A 14,664-nucleotide genomic window follows, 5' to 3' on the forward strand; every position below is an offset into this window, starting at 1 on the left:
GCTGCATCTCCATACCTGCACTGCTCCCGCGCTCTCTATTCTTCCTGCAAAGTGGGCGCGATATGCCGATCGCGCCGAAAATTGCCCTGTGCTCTCCCAAGTCCAAACAATGGCATCCTCAATGCCCGGTCGCAGCTCCACATGTTGGGCCAGGTCCACCAGCGCAATGAACTCAAACAGGGCCTGCGTGTCCATGTCCGAGGACATATGATGCCACCATCCGACGGTGAGGGCATGCTTGACTGTGATCTACCACCCACGTTTCTTTACCATAGCATAGAGGTGTGGCATGATATCCTCAATGCAGCCATCTGAGAGCCACCAGTCTGTCCAAAACCGCGCCATCTCCCCGTCTCCAAGTGTGCACCTTGCCGCTGCCTTGTATATGCCCATCGATTCATCGGATACTTGTATGTTAAAATCACTTCACGGCCGGGTTGAGTCGGTCCTTTGTAACCATGGCCATCTTGCCCTAAGTGCGGAGTTCAGGTAGCGCAAGTTCGGTACGCCGAGGCCGCCATGCTCCTTTGGCGTGCAAACCTGGTCCCATGCCACAATGCAGTGTCCTCCATTCACCTCATGCCGGCCTTTCCATAGGAAGCCATTGGACTTATTCTTGAGTGTTTCCCCTTGTGATTTCTCCTCATTCTTCCCCGTGTTCTTCGTGTTCTTCGAGGGATCCCACTGCAAACGTGAAAGATCGGCCTACGCCGGGCTAGCCCCGTATCACTCCCGACTATAGACAGCAAAATAAAAAAATACTAGAAAAAAATAACTTTTTTATGGAAGATGTTTTCGTGCGTGAGGCTCGTGCCCTTTGCACATCTAAGTAGCTCTCCGAAAAAAACAAAATTGGTGGTATGTGAAACAGTTTACAGTTTATGCTGTTCAGACCAATACTTTTAGATGTTCGAACGCGTTGAAATTTGGTAGACATGCTAACAAAGTCAGTTTTTTATTTTTCTAGTATTTTATTATTTTACTGTTCGCCAAGATCAGATGGGCTCAGGCGCAGAAATGGATATTCGCACAAAAATACCATGCTATGCATCTGAGCATCTGAATAATACAGATACAACAAGCTTACAGGGTGGAAATATACACTATACTATACACACCAACAATACCATCAGTTCCCATTCTATCAATTCGATTAGTTCGGGAACTATTTGGGGAGCGGCAGTACTAACACGATTAAGCTGGGAAAGCAACTGATTGGTGTGAGATTTGGCATGCGCCAATATTTGAGTTACGTATCTTTATGCAACCCAAGAGGATCTGCAAGCGACCGGTATAAGAGAACTAGGCTACTTCTGCATAACATGGTTACTGTGCCCCGATCTTCGAAAATATCCCAGAGAAATTGGGCAGCTTATCAACATGCTTTAGTGCTCGCTCTGCAATTTGCCTTGTCCTAAAGTCACCATGCCTGAAAGCTTCAACCAAGGCTGTACTGACATTTTGGTTTCCCGAGATCTCATAAGCTATTTCATCCGTCCTAAGGATCCTTTCTACGGCCCACACCGCTCTCTGCCTCAGCGCCTCAGTCCGATTCTCACACAACACATCAAGAATTGGTTTGACGCCCTCTGCGTCGCACAGGACCATCACACCTTGATCAATGTCCACCCCATCGTCTAATAATGTGGACAGTGCTGTTAGAGAGGCTTCAACAACTTTCTCATTGTTGTGATCCAAGCAAGCAACCAACTTCTCCACCACCTTCCCTTCCAAGAGACAGAAGCTTTCCCTTGACGAACATATTCCATGATGAACTCTACAGACACCAGTTTCTACAGACTTCTGACTGAGGCATGGAAATATTGAAAAACACAATCCCGTGTTGGGAGGTGGCAGAATCTTCGTTAGATGCTTTGACTGGCCAGATAGATTTCCTAGTGCGGTGGCAGAGACAATCTGGACAGTGTCAAGACCATTCATCTGAAGCAGATCACTAAATAGTGCAGTGAGATTGTATTCACGAGCAACAGCAATGATATCTGGATCATCCTCCAAGATAAATGTGATCCGGGAGACTATCCTAACTAGACCTTCAAGAAAAGGGTTGACGAAACGCCCCCCACGACTCTCCCCTTGTCTGATCATTATCACTTTGGATATTATTGTGGTGAAAGCCCCATCTTCAACAAGACGTCTGGTTAGCACCGAATCCTGCAGAGGAAGATCAGCTACCAGACCAGCAGCTGGTGCTTGCTCTTCAGAAATACCATTGTTATCGGCAATGACTCTAATCAAGCTGCTGAGTTGACTAAAATTTCCACGAAAAGCTTCAGCCAGTTCTTGACCCATACATGGTGATATGTTATTCAAGAGCTTGATGGAAGCCATGCGAACCTCTCTTTGAGGTGCTTCAACAAACTGAATTAAACTGACAGTAGCCCCTGAGCTTTTGATGGCATCAACTATGCCTTGGACAGTTGTAGAAGAACTAGTTAAACCAACAAGCACCTGGAGTAACTTACACTCAGTTGCAGGTCCTGTATTGCTGATGAGATGAAGCAGATTGTGAACAATTTCTTCAGATACCAGTGTCTGCCTGTTGTGGTCAAGTGGAATGGACTGAAAATTTGCACCTGATGCCACAACATTTGCAAGAATTGTTGCTGATACCTCCTTCAACCTCATTGGAAGCTGATTACTGCCAACTGTAAAGAGGTCTGCTATGAGAGGTGGGAGAATACCTGCTTCAATTAGTATCTTCGCACTGACGTCGTAAGATGAAATTTGATTCAGTGCCTTCAGAGCTGCTTCTCTAGCCTCCCTATTCCCACTTTTCATGATATTGACTAGTGCGGAGCCTGCTGTTTGTGCCACAAAGACCTTCACATCATTGGTTAAAACAAGCTCCCCGACATAAGCAGCCATAGATAATTGTGTATCAGCTGAACCTACAAATGCACACAAGAAGGAACTAAGCCCTGAGTACAAAGAAAGAACATTGGAAAATGAATATCAGTCATAACACATTTCTACCGTGCCGGTGACACAATTTTTATACAGTGCACGTGCTAACTAGAAGACACCCATAGTAAGAAAAATCTAATACTTAAGTGAACATATACCAACTGAACCTTGCACATAATAGTTAACCCAATCAACATGAACTGCCCCAACATATTTGTTAGGCGACAGGCTGGTCACGCCCATGACCAAGTCAGCGTGGACGTTGCTCCATGATCATTCCTACGATCGCCACTACACCCATGCATGAGTCCGGGCTCGCTCCCGCGTATATATGTACTCTGTATCCTCTTGTATCAATCAATGAAAGCACTCTCAAAGTTTACATGGTATCAGATACGGTTTAGATCCTCTCTCCCCTCTCCATGACGAACTCAGGCGGAACTCCTTCTCAACCCGCCGCCGGCAGCCACACCTCTCCGGCCGCCAACACCCAAACCTTACCTGCTCTACCCACCACCACCGCTCTCTCCATCCCCACCGCCCTCTCCTTCAGCGACACCATCACAGACATTACCCCGTTCATCCCGATCGTCCTCGACCTTAACAGCCACAACTATTATCACTGGCGTCATCTTTTCGAGATCCATCTCGGACGATGCTCTCTCCTCCACCATATCTCCGGTGATGCTCCGCCTGCTCCGGACGATCCACGCTGGCTCAAGGACGACCTCGCCATTATTCAGTGGCTCTACACCCGCATCTCCACCGAGCTGTTCAACCTCGTGGTCACCGACGGCGCCTCCGCTCGCGACATCTGGGCCGAGCTCCGCCGCCTCTTCCAGGACAATCGCGACGCCCGCGTTTCTGCTCTCAACACCGAGCTTCGCACCATCACGCAGGGCGATCACCCCGTTGGCGTCTTCTGCCAGCGCATCAAAGCCATCGGCGACGAGCTTCGCGAGCTTGGGGAGGTGGTTGCTGATCGAGCGCTTCTCCATGCCCTCATGGGGGGGCTCGACGAACGCTTCTCTCAGCAGGCGACACTGATTCCTCTCCTTCGCCCTTTGCCGACGCTCGTCGAAGCCCGCTCGATGCTGCAGATGGAAGAGCAGAATCAGGCGCGTAAGGCGGGCACCCCTCGCCTCTTTCATGCATCTGCCCGCCCCGCCGCACCCACGCCGGCGTCGCTCCCGCCAGCGTCCTCGCCGCAACCGCCGCCCGGCTGGCGCCCAAGTCCTAACTACAAGGGCAAAAACCCCGTGTATCGGCCTCCTCAACAACGCGCATCAGGCGGGGGGGCCCCGCGGTTCCGCCACCAGCACCTCCGGCGCCCCCGCCACCAACGGCTCCGTCGCCTTCTCCTGCACCGTCTTGGCGGCCGTCTCACGATCCCGGGACGGGGCTGGTTCAGGCCTGGCCCATGCCGTGGTCTGCTCCATCGCCCTACGGCGCGCCTCCGGCCTACAGCGGTGCCTGGGCGCCCGGTCTGCGGCCTTCCCCTGGTGCTCCTGGTCTTCTGGGTTCGAGGCCTCCACCGCAGGCGTACACGGCGCTCGCTCCTCTGTACCAATCCGCCGCGGCTCCCACAGCCGCCTCGCTGTACCCCTACGGCGTGCTCTCTCCATCAAGCTGGGACCCTGCTGCGGCGCCTTCATCGTCGACTACGCCGCCGTACCAGCCTCCCGCTGGACCTGCACCGACAATGACCACACCGACATGGGATCAAGCTGCCTTCCTCGCGGCCATGAACTCTCTTACCACCCAAGACCAAGGTACCGAGTGGATTTTCGATTCTGGTGCATCCTCGCATATGTCTGCATCTACGAGTACGCTTTCTTCCATTCATCCATCCGTTCTATACCCCTCTATCACCATCGGCAATGGTTCTTCCATCCCTGTATCCTGCATTGGTACTTCTGCACTTTCTTCCTCTCGCTCGCCCCTTTTTCTCCGTGAAGTACTAGTTGCTCCTGCCTTAATTAAAAATCTTATTTCTGTTAGACGCTTCACCACTGATAACCTTGTCTCTGTTGAGTTTGATCCATTTGGGTTGTCCGTGAAGGATCTTCGCAGCAAGGAGGTGATCGTTCGGTTCAATAGCTCGGGGGACCTCTACACAATCCGCGGCGACCCACCTGCTGCCTCACCTCATGCCCTACTCGCCTCCGTCACGCTCTGGCATCGCCGCTTCGGCCATCCCAACACAACCACGACGTCGAGTAACAATTCCAGCTTCCGCATGATCGCGACTCCTATGATGCTTCTTTATGCACTGCTTGTCAGATAGGCAAGCATGTTAGGCTACCGTTTAGCTCTTCTACTACCACTAGTTCGTTTCCCTTCAAGTTGTTGCACTGTGATTTGTGGACCTCTCCTATCCCTAGTATTTCTGGTTTCAAATACTATCTTGTAATGCTTGATGACTACTCCCATTATGTATGGAGTTTCCCTATTCGCTCTAAGTCAGATGTGCATGGTCTTTTTGTTAATTTTCAACGCTACGTTGCCTCTCATTTCTCCCTCCCCATTCGTTTTCTCCAGTGTGACAATGGGCGCGAGTTCGACAATACACGAAACCGTGATTTCTTTCTTGCCCATGGTGTTCTCCTCCGCTTCTCCTGCCCTTATACTTCCCCCCAAAATGGCAAAGCTGAACGCTCCCTCCGCACCATCAATGATATACTTCGCACTCTTCTCATCCAAGCCTCAATGCCTCCTACCTATTGGGTTGAAGCTCTACGCCATGCCACACATCTCCTCAACATTCGTCCCACCAAGAGTTGCCCTCGCTTCACGCCCTACGATTCTCTCTTTCTGGCCTCTCCCTCTTATGACGATCTCCGCGTTTTTGGCTGTCTTTGTTTCCCTAATATGGCCGCCACCACTACGAACAAGCTCTCTCCTCGCTCTCTTCCCTGCGTCTCTCTTGGTTTTTCTGATTCCCACAAAGGGTACAGATGTCTCGATCCTCAAACCGGTCGCGTGATCATTTCTCGCCACGTAACATTTGACGAGCACATTTTTCCCTTTGCCACTCGTCCCACACCTGATCTTTCTTCCCCTCTCTCCACGCCTCACCACACACCACCCGCCAAACCAGTTCCGATCGACGTGCATGCCGTGCAGATCTCTCGCGCCCACCTACGCCACCTGCCCAACCAATCCCCACGCCACCCTCCTCGGCCCACATGCATGCAGATCTCTCGCGCCCACCTACGCCACCTGCCCAACCGCATGCAGCCCACTCAGGCTCACCTGCTCCACCCACCCCATCTTCGCCCGCCACTCAGCCGCATGCAGACCAATCCGGCTGCGCCACTCCACCCCCCGCCCCTCGTCAACCTGCCTCTCCCATGTCCTCTCTTTCTTCCGCCGACTCCTGCCCTAGCCAGGACACCTCACCAGCCACAGCTCTCTCATCGCCGGCGTCCTCGCCACCTTTGCCTCCTCGTGCTGTTCCTGTTCCTGTACCACACAACAACCACACCATGCGTACCCGTAGTAAGTCCGGTTTTGGCTTTCCGGTGGATCGTCTCAACTTGCACGCTTCCGCTTCATCCATTTCTCCTGTGCCCGTGTCCTACAAGGCTGCCCTCCTTGATCCCAACTGGTTCCACGCCATGAAGGAGGAATACGATGCTCTCATTCTCAACAACACCTGGTCTCTGGTTCCTCGCCCCTCTGGTGCAAATATAGTCTCTGGAAAATGGGTTTTTCGTCACAAATTCCATTTTGACGGTTCTCTCTCGCGATACAAGGCTCGTTGGGTGTGTCGCGGTGACTCTCAACAACCCGGCATTGACTATGATGAAACATTCTCTCCCGTCGTTAAACCAAGCACCATTAGAGTCGTCCTCAGCCTAGCTGTCTCCTCTTCCTGGCCTATCCATCAGTTAGATGTGAAAAACGCTTTTCTCCATGGCAGCCTCGCCGAGACCGTGTATTGCCGCCAGCCTCTCGGTTTTGCTAACTCTTCCTTTCCTGATCATGTATGCCTTCTTCAGAAATCCCTCTACGGCCTAAAGCAGGCGCCTCGTGCCTGGTTTCAGCGGTTCGCTTCCTTTCTCCACACCATTGGGTTCGTCCCTTCCCGCTCTGATTCTTCGCTCTTTGTTTTTCACTCCTCCTCCCATACTGCCTACTTACTCCTCTATGTAGATGATATAGTTTTGACTGCCTCCTCTGACTCCTTTCTTCACCACATCATCTCCTCCCTTCACAAAGAATTCTCCATGACGGACCTTGGTTCCCTTCACCACTTTCTCGGTGTTACTGTCTCTCGCTCCTCCTCGGGTCTCTTTCTTTCTCAACGCCAGTACGCCGGCGATCTTCTCTCTAAAGCTGGTATGCTCGAGTGTCACCCCTCTCGCACCCCAGCAGACACTGGTTCTAAACTTTCTTCTGATGGTGACCCTGTCCCCGACCCCACCTACTATCGCAGTATTACCGGTGCTCTGCAATATATGACCCTCACTCGCCCCGATCTTGCCTACTCCGTTCAGCAAGCATGTCTCTTTATGCATGATCCCCGCCTGCCTCATCTCAACCACGTCAGACGTATTCTGCGCTATCTCAAGGGCACTCTCGATCATGGCCTCACAATCACCACTTCCTCCCCCGCTTCCCTTACAGCGTACTCTAATGCAGACTGGGCGGGGTGCCCAGATACTCGACGGTCTACCTCTGGTTACTGCGTGTACTTGGGTGATAACTTGGTTTCTTGGTCCTCGAAACGGTAGCTCACGGTCTCTCGGTCTTCTACTGAAGCAGAATATCGCTCGGTTGCTCATACTGTGGCGGAAACAGTTTGGCTGCGTCAGCTTCTTGGCGAGCTTCATCGACCCATTCAGCAAGCGACGATCGTTTTTTGTGATAATGTTTCAGCAGTGTACTTGTCTTGTAATCCTGTCCAGCACCGTCGAACCAAGCACATAGAGATTGACATACACTTTGTAAGGGAGAAGGTAGCTCTAGGTGAGGTCCGTGTTCTCCATGTTCCTACCAGCGCCCAATTTGCGGATATCTTCACCAAGGGACTACCGACAGCTTCGTTCTGCGACATCCGATCCAGTCTCAACGTCGTCGAACCCGCCGCTGACACTGCGGGGGGGTGTTAGGCGACAGGCTGGTCACGCCCATGACCAAGTCAGCGTGGACGTTGCTCCACGATCATTCCCACGATCGCCACTACACCCATGCATGAGTCCGGGCTCGCTCCCGCATATATATGTACTCTGTATCCTCTTGTATCAATCAATGAAAGCACTCTCAAAGTTTACAATATTGATGTTAGAGGGCGAATTCTTATCCATGCACTGAAGTAATACCACAATGACAAAGCTATATACAAGTGAACTGAAATAATCTGTTCGGAATAGTTCATCTTAGGCATGCAGCAATCCCATGATTAATTACCTCCATCTTGAAATAAATTTGAATTCTGCAGCTAGGCGGCTGGGTAATGCATCGCATCCTAATGTATATAATTACTCTCTTTTTATCTTATGAGTCTAGTTCCTCATATGTTATGATTTTCTGCTTTATGTATTTGATGAAGTATTTTTATTACTATGGTAACAAAAGGTGGTGATGTTATGGCGCTGCTAGAAGGAGGGCGCGAGAGGGCCGGCCGGGGGCCTTTTTGCCCACGGCCGGGCAAGAGGGAAGGGATTTCCGTCTTAATTCTTGCTTGATAGATTGATACATCTCCTCTCTTTATATAGAGAGGTTTACTTGACTCCCAAGCAAGGCTTACTTGACCCCTAAGCAAGCGACCCTTATCTCTAATTAACCCTAAGACTAATGGGCCCATTAGGCCCATTACGTGCTCTAACACTACACCCCACCTGAACATGCAGCTTGTCCTCGAGCTGCAGCCTAACCAACTTATAACCATGACTCGACGCAACACAAACCTAACACCTAAAAACAAGCCTTTTACATCTCGGCTTGTTTTATTACTCTCAACCTGAAATGGACTGGGACGCTTTAATTTGGACCCCTTAACAAAAAGTGGACACCATCCGCACGTCGGACATGCACGTGTACAGCCACCTGGATCCCATGGACACCACCTGGACAAAAGGAGTGCATGTGTATGACCACCTGGAAGTGGTCGCAAGAGTGACCAGCAGAGGCGCCCTCGCGGCGGCCGGTGGCGGAATGCAGTGGTGCTACGCGGTGCGCTGCTGTCGGTGACACCATGCCTTCTCCCTGCCGGACGGCTGTTGGTTTGCACCGCACAGGAAAGAGTGGAGGGCTTGCGATGGAGAATGACGAGGAGGGGTGCGCCCCCCTAACCGCCGACGTCGCAGACTTTGAGGTCGCTGCCCGTGGGGGAAACCGCATGCCCAAGATCCCCGACGCAGCGGATGAGATCGAGGTCCTTTGCGCAGCGAAGGGCAACTTGAAGGAGCGGCAGCTGCAGACCACGCATCTCCCGCACACGCCGACGCGCTAGGAGGCCGCGCGCAGCAGCCTGCAGCCTCACCGCCGCCGACACGTGGCGGGTAGCGATCCAAGACGAAAACGGTGAGGCGACGGCGGGGACTGGACTTGGTGAAGCGGGACTCCCGCCGGTGCGGTCGATACAGGACCAGAGCTGACCGGCGGTGGCTGCTGCAACTGCAGCGGCTGCTGTGGCGGAGCGCCGGGCGTGGCGGAGGCCGCCAGGAGCGGCGGCTGCCACTGCAGCCAGGGCTGGGCGATGGTGGCGATGGATGGCAGCTGCAGCGGCTGCTGCAGTGGCCCGGCGAGCGCGGTGAAGGCCGCCTGGTGCGGCAGCTGCCACGGCAGCCACAGCGACACGGGGGCGGCGATGGGCGTTGGAGGCGCGGCGGGAGCCAGCGCCGGCCACTGTGGCCACTGTGGGGCGGCGGCGGGCGGCGGCGGCAGCTGCAGCTGGGGCTGCAACGTCCCAGCGAACTCCGCGGAGGGCCCTGGATGCGGCAAGTACCATGGCAGGGCCGGCGGCCCGGTGGCGGCAGTCGGCAACAGGGGCGGCGCCGGCCCGTAGGGGCTGGCCAGGTACAGCCGGATCCCCTAGATGGCTGTGACGAGGTCGTTGAGGACCCCAGTGATCTCCTCCGGGGTGTAGGCGGTGGCCGGTGGTGTGGTGGAGGGCGCCGGCATCTGGGTGGTGGCGGCGCCGGAGGATGCGACCAGCGGCGCGGACGGGGAGGGCAGCGGCGCGGTGGTGATGGTCGGCAGCGGAAGCGACGGGGTGGGCGGCGGCGAAGACATGATCGGAACTGAGCTACCGGATACCAAATTGTTATGGCGCTGCTAGAAGGAGGGCGCGAGAGGGCCGGCCAGGGGCCTTTTTGCCCACGGCCGGGCAAGAGGGAAGGGATTTCCTTTTTAATTCTTGCTTGATTAGATTGATACATCTCCTCTCCTTATATAGAGAGGTTTACTTGACTCCCAAGCAAGGCTTACTTGACCCCTAAGCAATCGACCCTTATCTCTAATTAACCCTAAGACTAATGGGCCCATTAGGCCCATTACGTACTCTAACAGGTGAGAAACGACTATTCAATATGGGTGGTGAGATAAAAGAGCAATAAAACAGGAATACAGGAAAGCAAAACACAGATGAGAAGCTAATTAATGAGAATATCGCCAGGGGGTAGCACATATCACTGTCATTCAGTAGTTTAATGGCAATGGCAACATACACTACCTCTTTTTTCAAGATAAGGAAATTGTATAAATAATACCTTCAAGAAGAAGCCTAAGAAGGGGTTGCAGTCTACCGTTTTCCGCCATCTGTCTAACATTTTTTTCACAGCTCTCCAAATTCACAAGTGTCTTATCAGCCCTATCAACTGTCAACAGGTTTTCTATTTTACTACTTGACAAGCCAACAAGTATAAGTATGGCCCCAGGAACGCTCCCAATTTTTTCTGAAAGAGGTTTATATTGTGAAAGTTCATATAACAGAGATGCAGCCTGTTCTTTCTCTTGGACGTGACCATGAGATAAGAACTTCACTATTGTGCGAATATTGTCCCCGGCAGCAATCTCATCCTGTGAAAAAAATTCTGGGATATTAGAAACACAAGATTGGTGACAAATTTAAAACTATGGAAACTAGATTCATAAAAAAAGCACCTTGTTATCATTGTCATCTTTAACTACAAAGCAAAGACTTTCCAATGCCTTTTGCCGTACTTTTGTACTGCTATTCTTCAACAGCTCAGAAATTAAGCTTATCAAGCCAAGCTTCCTCACTACATGTCTGCTGGATCTACTTCTCTGACATATCTCCACAACATATTCAAGTGCTTGCAAAGTATCATGTTCTGAATTCTCGGAAGTTAAGGATTTACGGGCTACATCAAGTTTAGCTGCCTCATTCCTATGCATCCATTCATCAATAGTGTTTCTCAGAGCAATGCTTGGATTCAACTCAGTGCTGCTGAGCTCCTTCCTAGTAATAGGGCAGACAAGGCTCCTCCCACTGCTATCAGATTCCTTGAACCACTTCAAAATGGCTTCTCGTTCAAATGTAGCACCACTCTCTAAAGTGACAGGATCCCGCATAATTTGTTTTGTGAGTGGACAAAGAAATGATTCATAAATAGGCTCAACGCGCAAGCTGTCAGTGGACGAATCATAATGACCATCTTGAACGTCTGCCATCACACCACGGCACTGCATACAAATACATACAAATACAGAGGGAAGAAATCAGAGATATATATAGTAGGTTCATAAGAGACAGACTAGCAATGAAAGACATGCAACAATTGGAAAGGATTACTACGAGCGTGCAAAAGATATCGAGATCGTCACCCTAAAGCCCAGGAAATGCCAGACATACTCAAAAGTTGCTGCAAAACATTCGATATTAGGTATATATATTTCTCATGTGAATATATTGCACTCAGAACCCCAAGTTCAATAATCATTTTTCTATACTAGTAAGAAATCAAACCAAACCTACTACTAACACCGATTACATATACCTAAATTGGCACCACTTCCATCACATACCGATGCTAGTGGGACGGATTTTACCTCAAATCCACGAGTAATAGGAAAGTGAAGCGCACTTAGTGGAGGCAGCGGCCGGGGAGCACCTGCTGAGAGCAGTATTGTTAAAGCGGGGATTAGCAGGAGGTAGCGACGACGGACGTTCACAGGACCACCGAAGACAGGGCGCGTACCTCGGAGAGGAATTAGGAGACGCGGTATTGGTCGCTCAACGGAGAGCAAATACGACCGGCCACAGCAATTCACACGACTGCGGCGGCACTACCCAGCCATGGCGGTGGGGAGGAGAAGCAGATCGATATGGCGGAGGGGTCCGGGTGGAAGATCTGCTGGGGGGAGAAACTACGAGACGGCGGAGGCGGACCAGTAGGGGAGAGGGGAGCGGAAGGGAGAGATACTTCTCGGCGACGGGTGCTACTGGCTAGTCAGCTAGCCTGCTGCGAGTGGGCGAGCGAAGCCGCACAGGAGGGCGCGGTATCAACCGCTCGTTTCTATGCAACACCTTCTATTTCTAGCTATGGACTGTGCAAAGCGGGGTGGGTTTGCGGGTTACAGCTTATCAGAAGTAATATATATATATGCCGCTACTGTAATTTCTGGCCCGTCAGCGCTCGTCATGATGAATGCCAAGCATGTATGCCGCTACTGTAATTTTAGTAGAGGCCGTTGCACAGCGCCCGTATTTGCTAGCAATTAAACAGTGCCAGCTCACGTATACTGGTAGGCAGAGCAGTGCGTGCACACCTGTCTAGCGTGGGCATGACACTGTCACATGCACACGTCTGGGTTTGACTCCGTCAACATGTGCCAAGACAGGAGCCGTTTGAGTCGAACTTTGGGCATCCAGCTGTTGCCATCGCCTCTAGGAGAGATCCTTGTGCATCACAGTCAGACCCATCTCAGATACACTCGCCATGGCTTCATCTTCTTCCTCAGTCCGTTGCAGGTATAGGCGATAGCTCCTGCCGCCCATCATGTAACCAGACTGCGGCGAGGTTTAAGTGGATACAATATCAGCGGGATACCAGGCCCCGACCTTATTCCAGCACATTGGTAGGAAAGAAATCCTGCAAATAAGTGATATACCAATGACAGGAATGCATTGTCTCGACGTATCAGCCAAACAAAAAAATCAACCAAAACACAAAGAACCTTCTCGTTTCTCATAGCGTACACAGCCACTCCAAATGATTTACCAACAACAACGACACTAGTGATTCAGACAGTCATAATTTTACTAAAATTCTGAACAGATGCTAGCAGTCCGACAACCACAAAAACACAGATACATGCACAGTATTTTTCAGGCAACGAACATCTAATTTTTCAGTCTGAAGTTCGATTTTTCAAACATTAAATCCAAATGAAATCAGTCGTTGAAATCCGCTTTGGGTGGGTTGGTGCAGGTGTTCCTTCTGTGGCCCCTCAGGCTGCACCTAGAGCAGCGAGGTGGCTTCTTGGGCGCCTTTGGAAGATAACCACGTTGTGGACATCAGGACATGTATTACTTTTGTGAGCTTGCCCCTTGCATATTGAACAGAACCTAATCCTTTTAGCTGGCTGTTCGTATGGCGCTTTTGTCGCATCTTGTGGTAGCGCGCCCTGCTGGTCTCTTCTTTGATGGTGCTGCAGAACTATCTGAACATTGCGAGGCACTTTGCATCTGATTCGTTGGACCAAAATGTTGCTTGTGTGCTACAGCTGAACAAGCAGAATCACCTGCCATCTCTCTGTCGGACAACCCCATATCATCACGTATGGCAGCCACTGGCTCCAGTACTGTTTACGCATTTCTTAGTTGGTCCATTGCAAGAGTATATGCATCCACATTGCTGTCATCCAGTCTAACAATTTCAAGGCAAAGCATATGCAGATTGTTATGTCGCCGCGAGGAGTATTTGAGAGGTCCCTGGTCCTTCTAGTAGCGCCAGAAACTCTGGTGGGAGTATATCCCTTGCATCCCTTGTCCAACGTTTCAGCAAGTGTTTTGTTGGAACCTCTTTCGGCCAAGCCGGATCATCACCTGAGAACAAAACAGTGAAATCTCAAAATGTATTCTCTTTTCTCTTGTGTTGTTCGGTAATAATTCATTTGACATGCATAACAGAACAACAAGAATGTGATACCTTTAGTGCATGGTTGCACACCATGCCGAAATGCTCAAACATTCCACGCTCACACTTGAATTCATCAGCAAGCTTATTCACCTGAACAAGGAATTCATTTTTACACCACTTGTCCTAGGAATCCTTCTTTACATGCCTGGCTATGTATTCGCGACGATGCACAAATTCAATTAGAATATATGACCCACCCTCATATAGCGTCTCACCAAACTTTTCAAACATAGTCATCGTGTGAATTTTGGATGCATGTATTCCTTGTTCAGGTTTGAGCAAATGTTTGCAGTTTTCACTCTGCTGCGTGCTGGTCATTTTGGCAGAGAAAACATCCATGAAATAAGGTTTAGAACACTTCATCCGGACCTTGTATATTTGGGTGCGAAATGTGTTTTGTTGTAGAGCTTCTCAAGCATAAACGCCCAACCATCCTCAAACTCTCTCACTAATCATGTGATGCACCAACTTGTTGAACTTCTGTTTTGAATTCACTACCCTTGCCTAGCAGCGGCCAAAGGCACTCGTTTGCTTTTTCAACACATGCCATTTGCACCATCGATGGGCTATCTCCGGCATGACATTTGCTATGGCAACCTCCATTCAAAAGTTTGGTCTGAAACCA

At 50.8% G+C, this 14,664-nt stretch overlaps 1 protein-coding gene and 1 long non-coding RNA gene across 4 annotated transcripts in view; both read right to left on the reverse strand.

The window, feature by feature from the left end:
* Positions 1 to 1,008: 1,008 nt before the first annotated feature.
* On the reverse strand, positions 1,009 to 12,429 carry LOC119308036 (U-box domain-containing protein 44-like). Of its 2 annotated transcripts, none has more exons than XM_037584148.1 (5): positions 12,096 to 12,429; positions 11,947 to 12,008; positions 11,038 to 11,580; positions 10,644 to 10,953; positions 1,009 to 2,909 (listed from the first exon to the last, which is right to left on the reverse strand). In XM_037584148.1, the coding sequence occupies exons 3-5, from the start codon at positions 11,566 to 11,568 to the stop codon at positions 1,327 to 1,329; spliced, it is 2,424 nt and encodes an 807-aa protein (XP_037440045.1). In that variant the 5' UTR covers positions 11,569 to 11,580; positions 11,947 to 12,008; positions 12,096 to 12,429; the 3' UTR covers positions 1,009 to 1,326. The 2 variants fall into 2 exon arrangements, with proteins under 2 accessions (XP_037440045.1, XP_037440047.1); XM_037584150.1 differs by having other exon boundaries at positions 11,947 to 12,011.
* Positions 12,430 to 13,083: 654 nt separating this feature from the next.
* LOC119308037 overlaps positions 13,084 to 14,664 on the reverse strand; it is a 3,541-nt gene continuing 1,960 nt past the window's right edge. Inside the window, exons 3-4 of one of the 2 annotated variants that reach the window (XR_005149755.1) lie at positions 14,049 to 14,129; positions 13,084 to 13,945 (exon numbers count right to left, since the gene is read on the reverse strand). This is a non-coding gene — a long non-coding RNA (uncharacterized LOC119308037). Of the gene's footprint in view, positions 13,946 to 14,048; positions 14,656 to 14,664 lie in introns of both variants that reach the window. The other variant, XR_005149754.1, reaches the window with a different exon arrangement.

This window comes from Triticum dicoccoides, chromosome 5B (assembly GCF_002162155.2).
Source record: "Triticum dicoccoides isolate Atlit2015 ecotype Zavitan chromosome 5B, WEW_v2.0, whole genome shotgun sequence".
Classification (NCBI taxonomy): Eukaryota; Viridiplantae; Streptophyta; class Magnoliopsida; order Poales; family Poaceae; genus Triticum; species Triticum dicoccoides.